This window comes from Lontra canadensis, unplaced genomic scaffold (genome assembly GCF_010015895.1).
Source record: "Lontra canadensis isolate GAN:19392208 unplaced genomic scaffold, GSC_riverotter_1.0 scaffold8, whole genome shotgun sequence".
NCBI classification, from domain to species: Eukaryota; Metazoa; Chordata; class Mammalia; order Carnivora; family Mustelidae; genus Lontra; species Lontra canadensis.
The window spans coordinates 22751301-22774566 of record NW_022631002.1 but is presented as its reverse complement, the minus strand read 5'-3'; the positions used below and the strand labels follow the sequence as shown (position 1 = coordinate 22774566).

The following is a 23266-nucleotide window of genomic DNA, read 5'->3' as shown; positions in this document are numbered from 1 at the left end:
GAGAAGAACTACAAAAACAACCATAAAACAAGTAAAAAAGTGGCAATAAGTATACACCTCCTAGCAATAATTACCTTAAATGTAAATGGACTAAATGCTCCAAGAGAAATAGGGTCACAGGATTAAAAAAAAAAAAAAGTAAACTCATTTATATGTATACAAGATACTCATTTCAGACTTAAAGACATGCATATTCAAAATGAAGGGAGGATAAACATTGATTATACAAATGGAAGTGAACAGAAATCTGGGTTAGTAATACATTGGACAAAACAGATTTAACAAAGGCTTTAATATGAGAGAAAGGAAATCATTATGTAATCACAAGGGGAATAATCCAGTAAGATACGACAACTGTAAAAGTTTATGTACCTGACATGGGAGCACCGAATACATAAAGCAGCTAATAACAAACATAAAGGAAATAATCACTAATAATACAGTAATAGTAGGGGACTTGAATTCCCCACTTACATCAATGGACTGACTTGAATACCCCACTTATATCAATGGACAGATCATCTAAGCAGAAAATTTAACAAAGAAAGAGTGGCTTTGAATGACTTGCTAGACCAGATGGCTTTTACAGATACATTCAGAACTTTCCATCCTAAAATAGAGATACTCTTTTCAAGGTGTACATGGAACTTTAACCAGAACAGATCACATACCAGGCCACCAAACGGTCTTGAAAAATTCAAAATGACTGAAATCCTACCATGCATCTTTTCTGACAAGGTTATAAAATTAGAAATCAACCACAAAAAAATTCTGTAAAGAACACAAATTCATGGAGTTTAAATAACATGGTACTAAACAAAGAATGGGTCAAGAGAAATCCAAGAGGAGATGAAAAAAAAAAAAAGTACATGGAGACAAATGAAAATGAAAACACAATGGTCCAAACATCTTTGGTATGCACCAAAGCTGATTTAAGAGGGAAGTTTATAGCAATGCAGGCCAACCTCAAGAAGAAAACTCTCAAATAACATAACCTTATACCTGAAGGAGCTAGAAAAAGAGGACTAAAACTCAAAACCAACATAACAAAGGAAATAATAAAGATGAGAGCAGAAATAACCAAAAAGAAACAAAAAAAAAATCTTGAGTCCAGCAACTGCTTCTTTAAAAAGATGAAAAAAATTTATATATATTTAGACTCATTAAAAAATAAAAGGCGGGGGGGACTCAAAAGAAATCTGAAATGAAGAAATAGAAATAACCAATACCTATCATATCCCACAATAGTAATGAAATAAATAAATAATGAATGAATGAAAGATGACCCATTACCACCAATGAAATTTAATCAGTAATTACAAACTCCCAACACACACAAGTTCAGAATCAGATGGTTTCACAGGTAAATTCTGCCAAATATTTAAAGAAGAGATACTACTTATTCTTAAACTATTCCAAAAAAAAAAAAAAAAGAAAAGAAAAGAAAGAAAGAAAAAACCAAAACCAAAACAAACAAACAAACAAAAAAAAACAGAAGAAGAAGCAAGACTCCCAAATTAATTCTTTGAGTCCAACATTACCCTGATACTAAAACCAGGTAGATAATACAAAAAAAGAGAACTGCAAGCCACTACCTCTTATGAACATGGATGCAAAAACCCTCAACAAAATATTAGCAAACTGTATCCAACAATGCAATAAAAAAAATCATTTACCACAATCAAGTGGGATTTATCCCTGGGATGCAAGGGTGATCAATATTTGAAAGTCAATAAACACAGTACATCACAACAGTTAGAGAAAAAAACAACCATATGATCATTTCAATAGACGCAGAAAAAAAACACTTGACAAATTACACCTAATCGTGATGAAAACCCTCAACATAGTGGATTTGGAGGGAACATACCTTAACATGATAAAGACCATATATGAAAAACCCACCACTGAGTGTAACATCATACTCAATGATAAACAAGAACAGCAACAAAAACCTGGTAACTTTTCCCCTAATATCACCAACGACCTAAGCATGTCCACTTGCAACACTTTTATTCAACATGGTACTGAAGTCCTAGCCATAGGAATCAAACAAAAAGAAAAGGACTCCAAATAGGTAAGGAGGTAAGACTTCTACTCTTTGCAGTAGACATGAAACTATAGATAGAAAATCCTTAAAGATGCCACCCCAAATCATTAGAATTGATAAATTCACTAATGTTACAGGATACAAAAATCAATATACAGAAGTCTATTACATTTCTATATACTAATAATGAAGCAGCAGTAGAGAAATTAACAATCCCAGTTACAAAAAAATAAAATACCTATGAATAAGCTTAACCAAGGAGGTGAAAAACCTGAACTCTTAAAACCAGAAAACACTAAAGAAAGAAACTGACACAAATGGAAAGATATCCATGTTCACGGATTGGAACAATAAATATTGTTAAAATATCCATACTACCCAAAGCAATCTACAGATTTAATCCATTCCCTATCAAAAATAGCAACAGCATTTTTCACAGAATGAGAACAAATTATCCAGAAGTTTGTAGGGAACCACCCAAGACCCCAGACAGCCAAAGCAGTCTTAAAAAAGAACAAAACTGGAGGTGTCCAAGTCCCAGATTACAAGCTACACTACAAAGCTGTAGTAATCAAAACACCATGGCAGGGCACCGAAACAGACACATAAATCAAGGGAACTGAACAGTGAGCCCACGAAAAAATAAAAAAAAAAACCCACGAAACCTCAGGCAGTTCATCTTCCACAAAGGAAGAAAGAATACACAATGGGAAAATGATAGTCTCTTCATCAAATGATGTTGAAAAAACTGGACAGCAACGTGCAACAGAATGAAACCAGACCACTTTCTTAAACCATACGCATAATGAAACTCCAAATGCATTAAGGACCTAAATGTGAGACCTGAAATCTTAAAAATCCCTGAAGAGAGCACAGGCAATAATTGGTCTGACATCAGCTGTAGCGATATTTTTCTAGATATGTCACCCGAGGCAAAGGAAGCAAAAGTAAAAAACTACTGGGACTACATTAAAAAAAAAAAAAAAAAAAAGGCTTCGGCACAGTGGAGGAGAGAACCAGGAAAACTAAAAGACAGCCAATGGAATGGGAGAAGATATTTGCAAATGACATATCTGATAAAGTGTTAGTATCCAAAATATATAAAGGATGGATACTAATCAACATACTAAAAAAAAAAGCCCAAATAATTCATTTTAAAAGAGGAGGTCAGAAGACATGAACAGATATTTTCTCCCAAGGAGACACACAAATATTCTACAGACACATGAAAAGATGCTCAACATCACTCATTATCAGAGAGATGCAAATCAAGGCCACACTCTCACCTCACGCCTGTGAGAATGGCTAAAATTCAAAGAAAAGAAAAGAAAAGAAAAGAAAAGGAAGAAAGAAAGAAACACCCAACAAACATTGCAAGGACGGATAAAAGGAATACCCGTGTTTTGTTGGAGGGAATGTAAACTGGTGCAAGCCACTGTGGAAAAGAGTATGGCAGTTCCTGTAAAACTCAAAAGAACGGAACTACCGTATGATCCAGTCATTCCACTACCTGGTATTTTACCCGAAGAAAACAAAAACAATGATTCACAAACATACGTGTGACCCTATGCTTACTGCATTGTTATTTCCAATATCCAAGTTGTGGAAGCAGCCCAAGTGTCCATCACTAAATGAATGGACGAAGGAGGTATGGTACATATGTACAATGGAATATTCATCTGTTACAATAAAAGAATGAAATCTTTCCATTTGCAATGACAGGCAGGCATCTAAAGAGTATAATGCTAAGTGAAATAGGCCAGAGAAAGAAAATACTCGGTGATTTCACTCCCATGTCGAATTTAAGAAACAAATGAACATAGTGGGGTGGGGGAGGAAGTGTGAATCACTGAGACTAATGTAACACTGTATGTTAACTGCACTGGTATTAAAAACAAAAACACCATCCTAGCCATATTCTGCCCCCTCCACTCTCCACATCTCAGACTCTCCATTCCAATAACCTATTCTCCTAAATCTGAATCTTCGTATTCTGTGCCCTAGGTTTTCCTTATTTTGGTATTATAATGTGTATGATGGGCCCCTCGGAAACAGAGTAAGATAATTTCCTTGCTCTGTCATCAGAAGTCAACCATAATTTGCTTCACTTAATTTTCCAACAGTATCTTCTTCTCCCTGTTGATTTCTCTCATCACCAGAAGATATTCTCAACTCTCCTCTGCTTGATCAAGATGTACTTTATTTGTGAAGGCTGACAAAAAGCCTACGGTTACTCATGATCCTGATGAAAATTTACCTTCTGCAAGGAATCCTCCTGGAGAACATGGTCTTCCCTGTCCATGGAGAAGTCTCACCCTGCTCCCAGTTACACGCTTTTCAGGAAATTATATGTTTGAGTTTCAAATGCATGCCTGAGGGAAAAGCTCTTCACTTTAGGGATGCACTGTTAAGGCTCAAAGAGAAAGGAGTCATGTTTTACTGTGGTCCAAGTGCCCAATTCTTAACATGGTAGGTGCACATGGAGTACTTGCTAAAATAAGTTGAACCCTAGCTATTTGGGTATTTCTTCATTTTTGAAACTTTACAAAAAGTCATACTGACAGGAGAATATGAAAGCCTTATGTTTGAAAGACTCTCTTTCTGAATTCTAGCTATGTAGGCACGGAGTGATCATTGCACATCTCAGAGGATTTCCTCTCCATTCTTCAATGGGGTTCAGTAGGGCTCCAACAAAACAGTGCTTGTGAACCACTCAACTCAATGCCCTGCCCAAATCTGATGCTAAAAGGATGTTAGGTTTTTTTTTTGTTTTTTTTTTTTGTTTTGTTTTTTTTTTTGGTTTTTGGTGATTGGAGTTTGTGGGTAGATAAAATGGGCAGTCATAAAAGGAGCAGATGCAACCCATCCTAGTGAAAAACAGCATAACCTCTGGCCTTCGGTGACAGGGGAGGTGGATCCTTGTATCACAGAGACTCCAGGAACCAGAAAGTATCACCAGCGTTAAGTAAGGGTAGAGCGTAACCAATGCCTTGCCACCCATAATGAGATGGAAGCAAGGGGCCATAGCTTTAATGTCTACCATCTGGCTCAAGGGTCACCTGACCTGGCACCGAAATGCGAGGTGGGTGAGGGTGTATAGAGACAGAACAGGTGCCTATTTTTAGACCCGGTTTCTAAGCTTTGGATTAGGGATTCCTGTAATCAGAAAATGCGCTGCATTTTCATTCTTGGCTTTGCTGCTTTGTAACCTGCTTCCAGTTGTTCAATACAGATCAGATTAAGTGATAAACGGGCTTGCTGGGTAATGAAGTGTAGGCTGGCATTATTCAGGGCTTGCCTTAAGGCTCAGAAGGAAAGAGAAATAAAGTTTCTTAGAAGCCTGGCTCCTTGGAGAATGAGAGGGGACTCGGGGCTCCCCTCTGCCAGCACCTTTCTCATGGTTTCTGACTCCTAAGATTAATTAATATTCTATGGGAATCTATCCCTCTGAACACAGTCAATGGCCCACAATTTTCATACAAGGAGAGCACAATTCTTCTTGCCCTTTATGTCTCAGCTTCAGTCACTGAGGAAAGCAGGACTTCAGAAAATCCAGAAAGCCATAGTGCATGTAGGTCTGCCTGCCTGAGACTTTTTTTTTTTTTTTAAGATTTTATTTATTTGACAGACAGAGATCACAAGTAGGCAGAGAGGCAGGCAGAGAGAGAGAGAGAGGAGGACGCAGGCTCCTTGCTAAGCAGAGAGCCCGATGCAGGGCTCGATCCCAGGACTCTGGGATCATGACCTGAGCCGAAGGCAGAGGTTTAACCCACTGAGCCACCCAGGCGCCCCTGTCTGCCTGAGACTTTTAACACAGAGGTGAGTGGTGTATATTAAAGCAAAGATCCTTTTCATGCCTCAATTAATAGTATGCATTTGGAGTCAGAACTCATCAGGGTACTCTCCAGTGGTATTAATACATCATTTCCTTTACTCATTCATGAATTTAACAAATATTTATTGGGAGCACCAAGTACTAAGCTAGGCTCCCAGGATAAAACAGTGACCAATAATAAGGCAGTAATAAATTGTTTCATGGGAACAAAGACTTCCCTTATTTCTCCTTTCAGAAGGTGTTCTCAAAGCCATATGCAAACAAGTGGTTATGTATAAGCTTAACCTGTCATTTGAAGGAAAAGAGCATGGATCTGTGAGAACGTGAAACCTGACTCAGTTTGGTTATCAGGAGATAGTAATAGTAACAGTTAATGCTTATTAACACTTACATAGAAGCTCTTGTTAGCATTGTAAGAGCACCAATAGATTTAGTTCAAATTCTAACCCCCCCCCCAAAAAAACAAAACAAAACAAAAACAAACAAACCCACAGTTAACCAGTTGATGGCTACCAGAGATACTGTGTCAAATCCTTTCTCCCAGATAGGTAGGGCTTTGGAGCAAAGAATTTGGACTCATGTGTAGTATACTGAGGATTCTGGAAGAAAGAGAGGGGAGTCTATGCATAGGCTAGAAATCATCATCACTTCTCGGTCATAGATTCAACATCCTGGCATGAATTACATTTTAAAAAGAGAGAGAGAAAAAAATGGCCATATTTTCAACTCCTCCTATTAGGAGGTGGTTATTGTTCCTCCACTCCTTGAACCTCTTTTTTTTAAACACAAGCTTTTTTAAAATTTATTTAGTGGGGGGGGGGGCGGGGGTTTGCAGAGCAAGAAGGAGAGAGAGAATCTTAAGCAGGCTCCATGCCCAGGGCAAGCTCAGTTCCACAACTCTGGGATCATGACCTCAGCCAAAATCAGGAGTCAAGACGCTTAACCAACTGAGGCACCCAGGCGCCCCCACCCCATATAACCAAAGAAAAGAACCTCTTTTCTTTGGTTATATGAATGTTTTGGCCAATGGGGTAACTGCAAATGTGATGCAGAGACTTGAAAAGTGCTTCTTTACCAGTCTTCTGCTGTTCCTTGCACACTGAGCCCTCCAGTAGAGAAGCTGAGCTAGCCCACCAGAGAATGAGAAACACGTGGAACGGAGAACAGCTGGGCCCCCTGTTGTACCTGGTCTAACCAGCCTGCTTGACATAGGTAAGGTCTCCCCCAGACAAGCTATCAGAAAGATTAGCAAATCCAATTCAAACCAGAAGAACTGCATGCTTATTATTTTAAGCCGCTAAGTTTAGACACGGTTTATTACGCCACAAAGGGAAACCAATACAAGTCACAGTGTTCCTGTGACCACTTTGGTCTCCTTTCTCCCTAAGCCCAAGTGGCTGGGAAAAATGGAGGGGGGAGATGAGTGACCAATAGAATATTTAGCTGCACGACAAAGGAGAAGACAAAGGATGTGAGAATAGGTAAGCACCAGGTTTAGCCTGAGGTGTAGTCTGGAGGAGGTTAGAGAAAAGAAGGGACAGGAAAGGGGAAAGCCCAAGAGAGGGAAGACAACGCTACTGATTACTTACTTACTATATGCTGGGCTCTGTCTGACGTCCTTTATCTGTATTATTCTCTTTAAGTCTCACGACAAACTTCAAATAACACAAACACAGTATCAAAAAACTTCAACGAACCACTACTACTTGCTGTGAATGTAGTGTGAGCAGTGCCCATGACCTTAGTTTCAGGTTAGAACTAGGGAAATTTTCAAGTTGAGAGCCTGGCCAGGATGCTTAGGGCTGACCGAGGAAAGACACTTCTACCCAGTATGTATCATGTAGAAAATTACATTCCCCAAATAATTTCAAGATGAAACTTCCGGAACAAACTCACAATTTGGTAGATCCTTGGAATGAAGTTAGGTGGTTCTGCTGATGACAAGGCCCTTTTGGGTACCTTGAATCATACAATATGATAAAAGTAATGTTTACTTGACTGTTAAAAAATAATCAATATTGAATTGCCATTATTATCAACCCAACAGCACAACAACCAGTCTTAAAGGTGAACTTGCTTCAGGATTATTAACTCCTTGCTTGCTGACCTAAACACCATAGTTAGTAGCAAAACTAACCTGCTTCCCTCGAGATCGTGCAGACGGGGGCGGTGACAAACAGAGGACCGGACTTCCCAGACAATAAGGCCTGACAGCACATGAAAACAGCAACCACAGACTGGCCTACTCCACACACCCTGGAATTTTCAGTGCTGGTGCAGGGGGAGGAGTCTGGACTGCTTTAATAGCACGCGTATCTCGCGATGCAGGGGTGTTCTTTCCTGAGAAACACCTGGGAGCCTTGATTACCGGCAGAGTGGCAGAATCTGGAAGCCTTGCAAGGACAAAGGATTAACCGCTGAGCACCAGTTTCTGCACGGGGCTCCCCTCACAATATCCCGTGGCTTCCCCTTAAAAAAACAAACAAAAAAACAAACAAAAACCTGCTTCAGAGCCACCTGGGTGGCTCATTTGCTTCAGAGACCCTTGGTTTAGGCTCAAGTCATGATCTCAGGATGGTGAGACTGAGTCCCAGGTTGGCTCTGCCCTCAGTGTGGTATGGACAGAATCTCTCTCTCCCTTTCCTCCCCCCCACCTCTCTCTCTCTCAAATAAATAAACAAAATCTTAAAAAAAAAAAAAACAAAAAAAAACAACCTCCCACTTTGGTGTACCTGGCTGGCTTAGTGGGTTAAGCATCTGAGTTCAGCTCAGGTCATGATCCCAAGGTCCTGGGATCCAGTCTGTGTTGGGCTCCCTGCCCAGCAGAGAGTCTGCTTGTCCCTCTCCCTCTGACCACCCCCGCCCCTGCTCCTGAGCTCTCTCTCATGCTCTCTCTTGTGCTGTCTCAAATAAATACTATCTTTAAAAAACAAAACAAAACAAAAAAACAACCCTCCTGCTTCACCTGGACTGGGATGATGTTCTTTAGAACGTTAGCCTACCATCTTCCCATCTTTTCCTTTATTTTTAAATATTTATTTATTTGAGAGAGAAAGAGAGAGAGAACATGCATGCACACAAGCCAGAGGGAGAGAGAATGTCAAGCAGACGCCACGCAGAGCATGGAGCCCAACACAGGACTTGATCTCACGACCCTGAGATCATGACCTGAGCCAAAATCAAGTCACATGCTTAACCAACCGAGCCACCAAGGCACCCCTCTCAAGTTTGCCTTCAAACCAGCAAGCAGCTGAACCTGAATTCAGAACCGGTCCTGTGTCCATTAACAATTTCACACTGTTCAGCACAATGTTACCACTTAAATATACTTATTGCCATCCTATACCTCTGAGGGTACACCAATGCATTCCTCATTTTACACACAGGGGAATAGAACCACAGAGAGAAGGTAAGTACCTTGCCCACAGAGTTAAGTGACAAAAGTAATGATTCCATCACAGAGGTGGGGCTTACAAGCCTGGTCACTAAAATTCTCCCTTGTTCTCTTAGACTTCCAGACTGATAACTAACTACACTTTCCCCCTGAGTCCCTGTAACTCCTCTGTCCCCAGAGAAACCAAAGCCTGAAGATTAATCAATCTACTACTATCTGATCTCTAAAATCCATGTATATATCTGTATCCAGGGCCTTCCCCATCTCCCCTCCCCCCACCTTATCTGCTACCCTCAGAGCAGCCCTGAGTGGCCAGGATGCTGCTTACCTCCTTTCTGTCCTTCATCTACAATTACTGTTAAGGCTCTGGGGTGGGTGGTTTATAATGAGACCAGGACAAGACAGGCACAGAAACCTCTCACTTCCTGTCTTTTTCTACGACACGGCTAAGGGGCTCTTAGTCACAGTGAAATCCTAAAGAAGTTCTTGGTTAAAATCCACATCTCCAGCCTCAATAGGCACGCTTTTCTAAAGTAGATCAGAACAACAGATGAGGAGAGATGAAAACAATGGAGAGCTTGCGGGAAGATACTGATAGAATGGTTGCAGAAAACGGTGGAATTAGGGGAAATTCCCAAGTCGGTGCGCAAAGAACTGGAGTAGCTATATAGGATGTGGTAAAGCTGGTGCGGGCCCCCACAACGATACTCATCCTGGCACGCCTCAGCACTTCCCGGGGTGCAGGACGACGCGGATTCCAATCCTTCCCTCTGGAGAACTGGGAACTGGATGCTGACCCCTTTTCCAGGAACCGTAGCTTCCCCTTGACCTTCACGTATTTTATTTTCCACATCCCTTCAGTATCACCTTACTGTTAACAATACCAATCTCCACCTTATAGCACTTGTATGCTTGTCTGAGAGGACGGACTATATTCCCGGTCGTATCTCTATGGCCCGTTATTGGGGAGACCCTTCGCCACCCCGACACCTGAATTTCACTGTCCACCTCAGCCTTCCAGCTCCCTTTCCCTTCTATGAGAGTTCTCTACCTGGACAATGCCATCCCTTCATCTGCTTCCGTTCCATCCTACACTAGGGAACAGCATTGATCCTAATGAAACTCTAGCCTCTATTATGCCACAGGCAACAGACAAAGAGATTAAATATTTTGAAAACGATCTTGATACAAAATTTGAAGTCTTCAGTCCAAGCAGGCTCTCCAAAAATGTGAATGCTTCATCGTGAGTGCCTTTCCTTAGCCAGCAGGTGGTCTACCGTGCCTGAACCAAGGACAAAAGCAAGGGCAGTGAACAAACCTATCCTATTCGTCGGTGCAATGAAGATGTTTAGCTGCCCCAGCAATGACACACAGACTGCAATTACCAATTTTGTTGTTGTGAGAGGAGGTGGAGTAACATATAATATAAACCAAATAGTATATATTTAAATTAAGGATTAAGGCTGCATTAATAATAACAATTTATCAGTTTCTAGAGGTTATAGATGCGTTTTGAGCTAAGAGGTTTGGTACCATCACTTTTAATTCAATTCTCATTACACCCAAGATTTTACAGAATAATTTTGATTCCCATTCCACAGACGTGAAAACTGAGAGCGAATGAGGAGAAATAATTTGCGAGAGGTTATATGGCCAACGGACATGGCCAACTCCAGGACACAAGATTTCTCTGAACAATGAGCTATAAAGATATATTTTTCTTAAGTATCCTGGGTTGGACAAAGCAATTACTCTGGCAACTGGGCCTTATGCCAGGGGAAAAAAAACCAAAAAACAAAACCAACATTTCTTAAGGGCTATCAAACTAGTGTTTTCCCGGGGAGATTTAGTCATCATTAGTGAAAAGCTTCATTTGCAATATTGTGTGCAGCCCACCGTAGTGGGCCAGAGCAATGCATTACCACTAACTCCAAGAGATTAATTTAATGGGCAATTATATGCTTCCTGCTTTAAAATACCTTCAGGTAGCCAATAGTAGTGCTTTCTGTCTGTGCCAGCAGCCGGCTCCCAAGCATACAGGGTCAGCAGTTTCCACACGTACCACCTCACATCCCCAGCTTCTCTGCTCTAAAATTGGCATTCAATGCCTCTGAAAAACCCCTGCAAAGACTATTCAAGGAAAGTGGATTTCCCCACGGTTCCCCAGTGTCCTTTATGTCCCCCACAGCTGTGTTGCTAATCACGCTGCTCTGGGAGGTAGGTCTTAGCACCCTGTTCAACCTAGAGGAAACGTATGCGTCATCTGATGGACCTGAGGCCTCATCACAGCTCAGGGAGATGTCACCTAATCACCACAGGAAGGACAGCAAATAAAGACAAAAGCAAACAACAGAACCGCCCCTTTCTCTGTCTTCCTTCAAGGCACTGTTAGATATTTAGGAACTTCTGATGGGGGACCTGCTGGGGGTTGAGAGGACGTTGGAGAGCTCAGGAAAGTGGGCTCCTAAGCTGCCACCTTGAGTTTCTGACGCAGCAGGTCTTGGCCTGGTGCCAGGGCTCTTCCTTGGAGGTGATCCAGGTCAGCTGCGTAAGGCATGTTCTCTGTGATCTTCACCGAAAACTGCCATCCCCTAAAATGTACTACTGTGTGTCCTCTATTCTCTGTTCCTCATTTTCCTGATCTCTAAAATAGTTAAAGAATCCCAGTCTGAACAGTCCCAGAGCTCTGCTTTGGGCAGTAGGCTATCCTCTTACCCTTGGTTAGAGATGCTAGAAGAGCAGGGGCTGATGTGGTCGGTGCATATCTGTTCTTCCCCCCACCACACCCCTGTCCAGGCAACCAGCCTTCTGCTTTGCGCGAAGGAACAACTTCATTCACTTGCTTCAGCAAATGATGTGGCAGCCCAGGAGGCCCAATTTAAGCAGGAGTTTGAAAGGAAAGAGCTATAAGAGAGGTTTCTTCCATGGAAGAGAACAACGTCATCAGCAGGTCAATGGCATGCCTACCCATCTTGCCCCCTCGACCAGCCCTTGCTGTCTGTGAAAACTTGGCCAAGTTATTTAGCTGTGTTGAGTTTTCTTGTCTGAAAAAGGCATAAGGTTGACTCTTAAAACAATGTGGGGGGGGTGGTTAGGGGCACCAACAATCCCCCCGACTCTGCACAGTTGAAAATCTATGCATAACTTTTGACTGACCAAAAACTTAACTATTAATAGTCTACTGCTGACCAAAGTTTTACTGATGACATCAGTAGTTTTTTAACAGGCATTCTATATGTTATATGTATTATATACCACAGTCTTATAATAAAGCAAGCTAGAGAAAAGAAAATATTATTAAGAAAATCAGAAGGAACAGAAAATATATTTACAGTATGGTAAATATATTTACTGAAAAAATAAATTCTGCAAATAAGTGGACCCATGCAGAACAAACCTGTGTTGTTCAGGGGTCAATTATATTAATAGTACCTAATTTCTCAGTGTTGGGAGAATTTGGTGCATCATAGGGCTTACACAATACTTTTTCAGTGGTTAACTGTCAGCTGAACCTACCTTAACCCTTCACCTCCGCGGTAAACAGCAGCAGATATGCACTGAAGTTGCAGACGATGGGATTGTTACTAGTGGAGACTCGCTCTACAAGCCTAATCTCTTGTTAGCACAGGGACATCTAACTGCCAGCTCATGTAATGAGATGAGCCTGTTGATCGTGATGGCAAGCTAGATCTATGACCGCCTCAATACTTGTGTAATACACACAGTGAAGCATCTCCGCCTTTGGTTAAGGGAATCTGACACAGGAGGATGAAGAACCACATCTCCATTCTCATTAAGAGATAACAGATGGACATCCCTAAGATCATTTTTATTTTTTTTTAAAGCTTTATTTGTTTAAATCTTTATCTGATGAGATGGCATTCCAGAGAGAACAATTTTAAATTGTTCTCTCTGGAATGTATATTTCTTTATCTTTATTAGAACCCCTATGGGTTCTGTTGTCCTGGGCGGTTTTAAATCTTCAACTCATCCAAATACAATAAATCTCCCTTTAAGATTTTTTTTTCCCCAAGACATGGTGTGTGGCTTTGGAAGATAAACATTACACGATGGGCTAAATAATAACACCAAGTCAAACACGATTCTCAGCCATTTTCATGTAATTCCAATTTTTCTTACGTTCTCTGTGATCTTATTATTTCTACTTCCTTTTATGATTTAGGGGAAAAAATGGCTTAAATGTACTTTTAAAGTTCCTAAATTTATGCCCACCTCAGCTGATATTTTACAGCTAAAATTTAAAGTTCTTTTATATACTTTCTTTCTTGCTGGCACCAAGAAGGTTACAGGCTAACATCCCAAGAAGAACAGACTGATATCTAAGTTTACAGTTCCAGGGGTGCCTGGGTGGCTCAGTGGGTTAAAGCCTCTGCCTTCGGCTCAGGTCATGATCCCAGGGTCCTGGGATCAAGCCCCACATCGAGTTCTCTGCTCAGCGGCAAGCCTCCTTCTCCCTCTCTCTCTCTGCCTGCCTCTCTGCCTACTTGTGATCTCTGTCTGTCAAATAAATAAATAAAGTCTTAAAAAATAAATAAATAAAATAAAATATTCATAGACAAGCCAATAGTCTTTATGCGGGCAGAGCCATTCTGTATTTATTGCCTACATAGAACCAACTGTAAAGCTTAATCTGGGACATATTTGAGTGATTTATCTCAAGTTATGAAGAAAATTTTATCTGGTCGAAGTTTTGATATATTTTTATAATTTGATTACACTGTATTCATTAATAATAATAATCTCTACCACTTTAAAAATGATCTTACGTAATTATTTTACGGGTACATATAAAGGCTTATTTTTTTCATGTGTATCATGATTCATTTTTAAATATAATCCTGCGGGGCGCCTGGGTGGCTCAGTGGGTCAAGCTTCTGCCTTCAGCTCGGATCATGATCTCAGGGTCCTGGGATCGAGCCCCGCATCGGGATCTCTGCTCAGCGGGGAGCCTGCCTCACCCTCTCTCTCTCTGCCTGCCTCTCTGCCTACTTGTGATCTCTGTCTGTCAGATAAATAAATAAAATCTTTAAAAATAAATAAATAAATAAATAAATAAATAAATAAAATCCCGTGTTCATGGGAGGCATTCCATCACTGTACTTTTCCATACCATCAACACAGAACTGCTTGGAATTCCCGACACGCACCACCTTCTTCCTAACCCCTGTCTTTCTTTATGGATATCTAGCAGATTTCAACTTACCCTTTCATACGTAGGTACTTCCAGGAGCCCCAACAAGGAAAACTCCAAGAGGAACAGGGATTTGTCTCTTTTGCTCACTGCTATATCCCCAGGCACTGGAAGAGTGCTTGGCAAGTAGTATAGACTCAATAAATAATTATTGAGTGAATGAGCAAATGAATGTCTCCACAGACTTGGGTTGGTACCCTGTCACCCAAGAGTTAACAGCTCATTACCTTGGAGCATCTGCTTTTGTGTCTGCCTCCTTATTTGTCTGTGATTCCTTACAAATGAGTCTTTTGTTTCTGTATTGTCCCTGAAATGTTTCTTAACCACCTGCTCTGCACATCCATTTATTTTTATTCCTTAGTATGGAGTACCATAGATCCTTATAATTAGGACCTCCTTGATGAATATTAAGTAAAGGCATCCATCTCATAAAAAAAAATGTATCGGGGATTAAGGATAACTCAACTAGGCTGTATTCAATATGAGGAGGTTCTTTAAAAAGTAATTTCTGCCTACGTACTTTAAAGAAAGCTGTGATCCTTTAGAGCATTTTTATAAAGCCCTAAAGCAATCTAAATGTATACAGTTTTTCTCAGAGGCTTAAGGCAATAATGTGGCTTCAACATTGTAAATTATAAAAATTTCATGTCTGTACCATGTCTCGAGTTAACCTTTTTAATAAACCAGATACCAAGTGGTATAGTTTGTTTGCTCTATCCTGTGCTGTTAACAAGGGAAAAACTGTGACCAGAATAACACACTGGGGAAGGGAATACTACTCCTAAACCAGAAAAACACCAGAGTTTCCGAAGTTCATCCTCTCTCCAGAGCTGTCCATTGGGTAGGGTTGAAGTTTCCTATTAACCTGAGTGCTGCATGTTCTCTGCTTGCATTCAAGGTTGCTATATAAAAACAGATTCTCTTCATCTTATATCTTCACTTTTTTATACATTTTCATTTGGTTGTTTTGTTTTTTAATAGGGCTCCATGGAGGACATTTCCCCCATATCTCAGAACAAGGAAAAGCTGTGCCCTTCCTAAAGGCATGGCTTATTCTTGTTTTACACACAGATTAATCACGTGTCTCAGAGATGTTTGCCGTGTTCTCACATTAGCTGTGAAAACATAGAGCAGATTTTAGAGAGAGTATAGAGCAGATTTTAGGTCCCACATCCTATAATTGTCATCTACTCCCTCTATACTATATGTATACCCATGAATTTTTCTTAATGTTGATTTTTATTTCCTTATTTAGATTCCCAACTCCTTTAAGAATTGACTGTCTCGGGGCGCCTGGGTGGCTCAGTGGGTTAAGCCTCTGCCTTCGGCTCAGGTCATGATCTCAGGGTCCTGGGATCGAGCCCCGCATCGGGCTCTCTGCTCGGCAGTGAGCCTGCTTCCCCCTCTCTCTGCCTGCCTCTGTCTGCTTGTGCTCTCTCTCTCTCTCTCTCTGTCAAATAAATAAATAAATAAAATCTTAAAAAAAAAAAAAGAATTGACTGTCTCCCCTGAACCTGTGTCAACTGTAAAGGTCTTATCAGGTCCTTTACAGAAAGAAGGACATCAGATAACATAAAAAAAATGTATTTTGTTTGGAAATAAAATGAGTATTATGTTCCTTTGGCATGTTTTTGTATAACAAAAAATTGGTGAGGCAGAGGGCAAATTCTCAAAGATGGTGTAGCACTAAATTCCACCACATAGCTACTGGTTTCGAGACTCAAAGTAGTGCCCATTAGTGTAATCAAAGCAACTGTGCTCACTGAAAATTGAAAGACAAACATATGTTATTTCAACAACCCTGCAAAATCCTCATTGAAAAAAAAAGCTTACATTTTCACCTGTATTTTATGAAAACGATTATACTAAAGTTACAGTTTTAGTCTTGGTTACTGTGTAAACTATACTAAATTCCAAAAATGAAACAAAAAATCATCTATAATTTCATCTATCCAAAATAATGTGTATTGACAGTATGAAGTTTCCTTCTATGTTTTGTGTCTGCATATGTGAATAGGATGGATGTGATCTACATATACGAACAGTAGTTTTTGTATTATATGTAATATTTATGTTTGGCCCATTTACTTAAATTATAGTCAAGAATTCTTGAGTTCTATTTTTTTTTAACCTAACCTTTCATACTAAATCTTTCCCCCTATTTTAATGTGGAAAACATTATCTTTAATGGCTGAATAATGGATATGTGATATAAGGGTATTTGGATATAAGAATGCTTCCTTCCCACATATATTGCGATCCTTGGTAATTTACCACCGGGCAAGTTATTTCTTTTTGAGATAATTGATTCAAAGACTCCTTGGGAACAATAAAATAAGTTCCAATGCCAAAATATCTGATGGAAACAGGGATCACATCAACCACGTGATCCCTAGGCATAAACTGAACCCAGTCAGACAAAGAAGAAATTAAACCCAGGCACTTACTAATTTCGGTAGCAATGATTGTTATGTTGTGCCATACGCTTAATTCTCTGTCAAGTGGTGTGGCCAGCGTTATCTTTCCATCATCTGCATTAATGTTGAATTGTCTCTCCAGGTCAGTGTGCCGGTCGATGGAAAACCTACAAAACAGACACATCTGTAATCTACTTCAATGTTTATATGATCCATATATTCCACAGCAGACCTTTAGTAATCCTTGGAGAGTCATAGTTGTGAAGTCAAATGGATTGGGAAACTCGGTGGCATCATAATTTGTAAAATAAAATGACTGAATGAGGCACAAGAAACTTAATAATTATTGTCCAAGGAGTAATTAGCTACATATGCAACACGGAGGTCATAAACTGCCATCAGTTTCAATAGGTAGCATCTTCAAAAACGGATGCTGATGAAGAGTTAATTGGACAATACATCACGTTTATTGGACATCTTATGATAATTAGCAGTTGCCACAAAATATCACATAAAACAATAAACTTAAACCCAGAGCAGGACGGTGCTAGGCATCATGCTATTTACGACAGTTCAAAGGAAATGTGTGTTTCTGTTAAGCACGTATTTGGCTAGACAACATGTATGTGTTGTTATTGTTGCTGCTGAATATCTTGTTTTCATGTTAAGGAAAGTACATATTGACGATTCCTGTTAGTTTCTGTCCATAGAAATAAGATGGTTGCTGGTTCTCCAGTAACAATTTTTAAAAGTCGGAATGGGTATTTTAGCAAACTTTACAACACTAGAGTCTATGAAATTAACAATTTTAAATGCACAGGTTAGTCGTTCCTCTTTTGAGAACACTCTTTCAGATAAGATATCATTAAGAAACACTAGGCATCAAGATAATGCAGTAATTTTTTTTTTCACAACATTTATTGCCATTCTCTTTATACATCAAGATCTGTGTTTTGGTTATGGAATGCTGAAACCAATAAGGTAAGAGTTTTAAACCGAAGGCATATTTAGAAAAATTGGCCCATAAGTAGTGAGATCCACTAAAACAGGACAGAATGGAAACAGGGACCATTTATCAGGGACCAAGCATAGTGCTAGATGCCACTTCTTTTTTCTGTCCTCCTCTCTTTAGTTTCTTATAGAATGAAGGAAGGGTGCTGTGGATGGAATGTTTGTATAGCCACAAAATTCATGGGTTAAAATCCTAACTCCCAATATAATAGTATTTGGAAATGAGGTCTTTGGGAGTAATTACTGTAAGATGAGGCCATGAAGGTGGGTCCTCATGATGGGATTAATGGCTTTATTAAAAAAGGAGGACACACAGGATCTCTCTCTGCTCTCGGCAGATGAGGATACAATGAGAAGACAGTCATTCTATCTGTTATTTATGTACTGCTATTTTGGGGATATATTTACTGGACCTCAATTTTTTTTTAAAAAGTCAGCTATGGGGGCGCCTGGGTGGCTCAGTGATTAAAGCCTCTGCCTTCAGCTCAGGTCATGATCCCAGGGTCCTGGGATCGAGCCCCACATCGGGCTCTCTGCTCAGTGCAGAGCCTGCTTCTCTCTCTCTCTCTCTCTGCCTGCTTCTCTGCCTACTTGTGTTCTCTGTCTGTCAAATGAAAAAATAAAATCTTTAAAAAAAAAAAAAGTCAGCTATGGTTGCAGACTAAAAATAAAGCATAAATAAAAATAAATATAAAAATAAAATAAATATAAAATATAAAAATAAAAATAAAGTCTCTAAGATATGTTCTAAAATTGCTAGAGATGTGTTTATCATTATCATCATCACACTCAGCATAATCACCATATTGGATGACACAAAACTTTAATAATCTTTCCACTTGGAAGGTGATAGAGAAGGACCCTTTCTTAACAGTTTATAAATAGCAGAAAACTAGAAAAAACATTTGGGCGTCATTTAAATTTCATCGCTCTAACAGAGGCGGAGATATTTTTCTCATTTTTTAAAGTTCCAGTTCATGACAGACTATATGGAGTGAGTCATAAGAATTTATAAAATAGGCTATAAATACAGCCCTTTGGTAAGATCACAGGTAAGAATGTCACAACATTACGAGATTACACAATGGGAGGAACTTGATGGGGGAGAAATGACTTTGTTGAAATTCAGTTTAAAGTCTACCTCAACTATTTCAAGAAGCCCCTTGCTATCTCTGTAGACGTTTCAGATATTTTAATGTCTAGCAGACTTTATGATAAAGGCTCCCAAGAATTGCTAAACATCCCAGAAATCCTGATTCAACATCATCAACAAGCATGCACTCAACACCAAATGTGGGCAAAGCACAGTGCTAGATGCCTCTTCCTTCTTCTGTCCTCTTCTCTTTGGTTTCTTATGGAACAAAGAAAAGAAAAATAAAACCCTTAGAGGACATTTTAAGTAACCTAACTAGTACATACCAGAACCAGAATGAATATTCGTGCTTGATTCCCTCTGAAGTCTATGTGTACACCAGCAAGCTACAGGAAGGGCTGACCTTACTCACATATAAAATAGGGATGATAGGGGTGCTTGGGTGGCTCAGTGAGTTAAGCATCTGACTTAAGCTCAGGTCATGATTTCAGGGTCCTGGGATTGAGTCCTACATCGGGTTCCCCACTCAGCGGGGAGTCTGCTTTTCCCTCTTCCCCTCCTCCTGCTTGTGCGCTCTCTCACTCTCTCTCTCTCTCAAATAAATAAAATCTTTTTAAAAATAAGGATGATGTTAGTATTAGATAGTAGGATTGTTGTGAGGACTGGATGAGATGCTAAGTGTGGCATGCTTTGTCAACACACGTGTGTGCAGACCACTAAGTATCAGGGATCAAGAGCTCTCACATCATTTGTGTGATAGTGACGTCATCGAATGCCATCTATGTACTCAATTTTGTGAACTCAAAATTGTGATTATTTTTCTTATTTTAATATACAATTGCCTTCAACATATTATAGATGCCTATATTATATACATACATGTGCAATGCCTTAATATAATCTATATTACATATGTATTTATTATATATGTGTTATTATATATACTTTCATACAGTGAAATAGATCAAAGGAAATATGATTTATTAAATGAGATAAGGAATTAGACCTCTCCGGAAAGCCAGGGAATAAGAAGCCTCCATTTTCCATCTTCTATATAGACCTCCTGATAAGTTTTTTTTTTTAAATAAAGATTTTATGTATTTATTTATTTGAGAAGGGAGCGTGAGTAGGGAGTGGGAAGGAGCAGAGGGAGAGAGAGAAGCAGAGTTCCCACTGAGCAGGGAGCCTGATGGGGGCTGGATCCCAGGACTCTGGGATCAAGACCAAGGCCAAAGGCAGACACTTAACGACCCATGAGCCACCCACGTGCCCAACATGTCCTGATACATTTTCTAATCCATCTTTACTTTCCAGCAAACTCTTTTCTGCTCTGTTGCTTAAGGGCATGGCCTGGGTTTCTGGCTGTTTATTCTAAGGCTACCAGGAAAGTCCTCTGCCATTGGCTCCACAGAAATTCATAATCTCATCATAAAGAACCTGGGTCCTAATCCGACTGTCTGAGTTCATGTTTTGACCTTATCACTTACAAAGGTGTGACTTAGTCATGCTAAATCTTAGTGACTTAGTCATGCTAAGTCTTAGTGATTTAGTTATGCTTAGTCTGTCTGTGCCTTTGTTACTTAATCTGTAAAATGGAAATTATAACAGGTTTTGTGAGGCTTTAATGAACAATGCATATAAAGCACTTTTGTGTCAGGGCCTGACACATAATAAGTGCTCAATAAATCTATATTTAAAAATCTGTACTGTTATCATTACTTATGTGGACATGATAACATCGTTTCTCCTGATGACTCCCTATCCCTTTCTCAGGTCCAACATAGCATCCCTTTCACTCCTTGGTTTTCTTCTTCCTCAGTAAGTAGAGCTGAGTTCTCCTAGCAGTAGAAGCAAACACACAGAAGATGCCGGTTTAAGTGATTAAAAATAAAGCTGAGAAGAGAGAGCAAGTGGGGGCATGATGTTGGCATCTCTGGCATCATTATTTTAGGTGTTTATTTTTCCACCAACTTTTCTCTGTCTCATGAACTCACCACTGCAGGTTCAAAGATTTCCTGGACATATTCAATCGTTTGTTAATATTAAATAACGTGATCTTTTTAAAAAAGTTTTATCTATGACAGAGAGATAGTGAGAGAGGGAACACAAGCACAGGGGAGGTGGAGAGGGGAAAGCAGGCTCCCCAATGAGCAGGGAGGGAGCTCATATGGGGCTCGATCCCAGGACCCCGGGATCACGACCCAAGCCGAAGGCAGACGCTTAACTGACTGAGCCACCCAGGTGCCCCAAATGTGATCTTTTTTTAACCATAGTTAAAATTAACTACATTTTTAACAATTTGAAAATTGGTTACATAGCTTAAGATTCCATTAGAAAAAAAAATTGAAAGCATACTATGTTCAGGAATGTTCTCAGAAGATGTTTGCTCCACCCCACCTCCCCACCACATGCACACATTCCAGAGCCACACCACTTCATCTTTTGCTGCAAAAATTCAGCTTGCTTTCCTCCAGTCCTCTAAGCTCCCACCATCCACTGCAGCAACCCCAAATACTCCCCTCTCCTCTCAGTCACTCATACCACTGTGTGATATAGTAACATCAGCAGCAATAAATACATAAATAAGGAACTAATATAGGCTCTTTCCTTAAGTCAATTAATAGAAAATAATTAAAAAAAAAAAAAAACTAGAATGGGTTAAGAAAGCAAACCTGGAGTAACAACTAAGATTTTAGAATCTAGTGTCCTACGTAAAGTCACAGAATGTCATTGTTTGGGCTAGATACCTGGGAAGTAGATCCATTAGAGTCTCTTTTTCCTGGAATTCCCTGTGTCTGTCTGAGTAGCAGCACATAAAGTGGAAGAAGCATAATCAGAGAAACCAGAGAACCTTCATTAGGCTCTCACTGGTGGAATCTCATTGAAATTAGGTAACTATTCATAATCTCATAGGCTCCTCTCTAAATAGGAGAAGATATCTTCTTCAAAGAGTGATGTTTTGCAGTAAATTGATACATGACTCACATTAGGCAAATAAATAAATGAGTAATAAAATAAATGGTGAGTCAATTCTTCAATCTATAAGAGACGCCTTTAAGCTGAGCATTAACTACAGACACAAATTTCTAGAAATGGAAATATACAAATAAGGACTATCACTCACATCCTTTAGTAGACTTAGGAAAGGCAGAAATTCACACGTGACACTAGAGAGATATCCCAGAACCCTCTGTAAGGTTTACTGATACCTGTCTTTGCCTCTTTCAAAATATCTCCTACTCTATGTGCTTCCACGGACCAAAGACTCTGAGCTGATGAAATCAAAGGCTGTCCTTGGTTTTACAGCCCTTGGCTCATCCATGGGGAACCTTCTGCATGTGGTCTGAGTCATTCCTCTCCTTAAGGATGTTCCTTCCATTTTCTCTAGGTACACATCTGCCAGACTTTCACTCTTTTAGGACAAGGAGATATTTTTGATTCCTGTATCATAGTAGCACATTGGTTGGGTTTTGCATAGCAGTTACTCAACAATGGATTGTAGGAAGGCTGTACAAATACTTATCAAGCATGGATTTTACTAAGAGTGAAATATGGTGCTAAAGAAATACAAGGGAAAAGAATAATGGGGATAGGAAAAGAATAAAAAGCTGAGAAAGAACTATTTTGGTTCATATTCTATCTATTGAAAGATTCAAAGCTTTTTAATTTATGTCTTCAAAGTCACAGGATCCGTACCTCTGGTATTGAAGTCTTCATTCTAATTTCTTTAAAATTTGCATGTTTTGGATTTGCTGTTTCTTTGCAGAATTACTTAAAGTGTGTTAGACAAAAGATCTCGTTTTGAGAAAAAGAGAATACACTTTGGAGACTCATCTTCCTGCCAGATTAAGAAGGAACTTCTTATTAACACAGTGGGAAGTGGCATGTGAGAAAATGGGCTCCTTGGGTCATGTTAACATCAATCCTAATGATGGATATTTTGGAAATAGACATTCTCCATCTAGTACAATGAGTATGTTTTAGAAGCCCCATTTAAACTTCCTCATTTTATTCCAATAAATTCCCTGGTTTGCTTCAATATTACTGTTTCACTAACCTACAGGAGTAGGTCTTAAGAGTAAATGGTAAAAACTTCATCATCTTACTTTGTGAAATTAAGGCTACAGGTGCAAGAAAATTCCTACCTAGATGCACAGCGCCTTGTTTGGAAACTCATTTAATCTACAGTATTCTGACCATGAACACAAACTGATGTCACAGTTGACCCAAATAAGAGTAGCCTGCAGAGTTCAG

The 23266-nt window shown here is 39.6% G+C and overlaps 1 protein-coding gene across 1 annotated transcript in view; it reads right to left on the bottom strand.

Annotated features, from left to right (window-relative positions):
* CDH8 (cadherin 8) overlaps positions 1 to 23266 on the bottom strand; it is a 371685-nt gene that overhangs the window by 122682 nt on the left and 225737 nt on the right. Inside the window, exon 8 of the mRNA XM_032854312.1 lies at positions 16939 to 17075. Coding sequence (XP_032710203.1) covers positions 16939 to 17075 — 137 coding nt within the window. The remainder of the gene's footprint in view (positions 1 to 16938; positions 17076 to 23266) is intronic.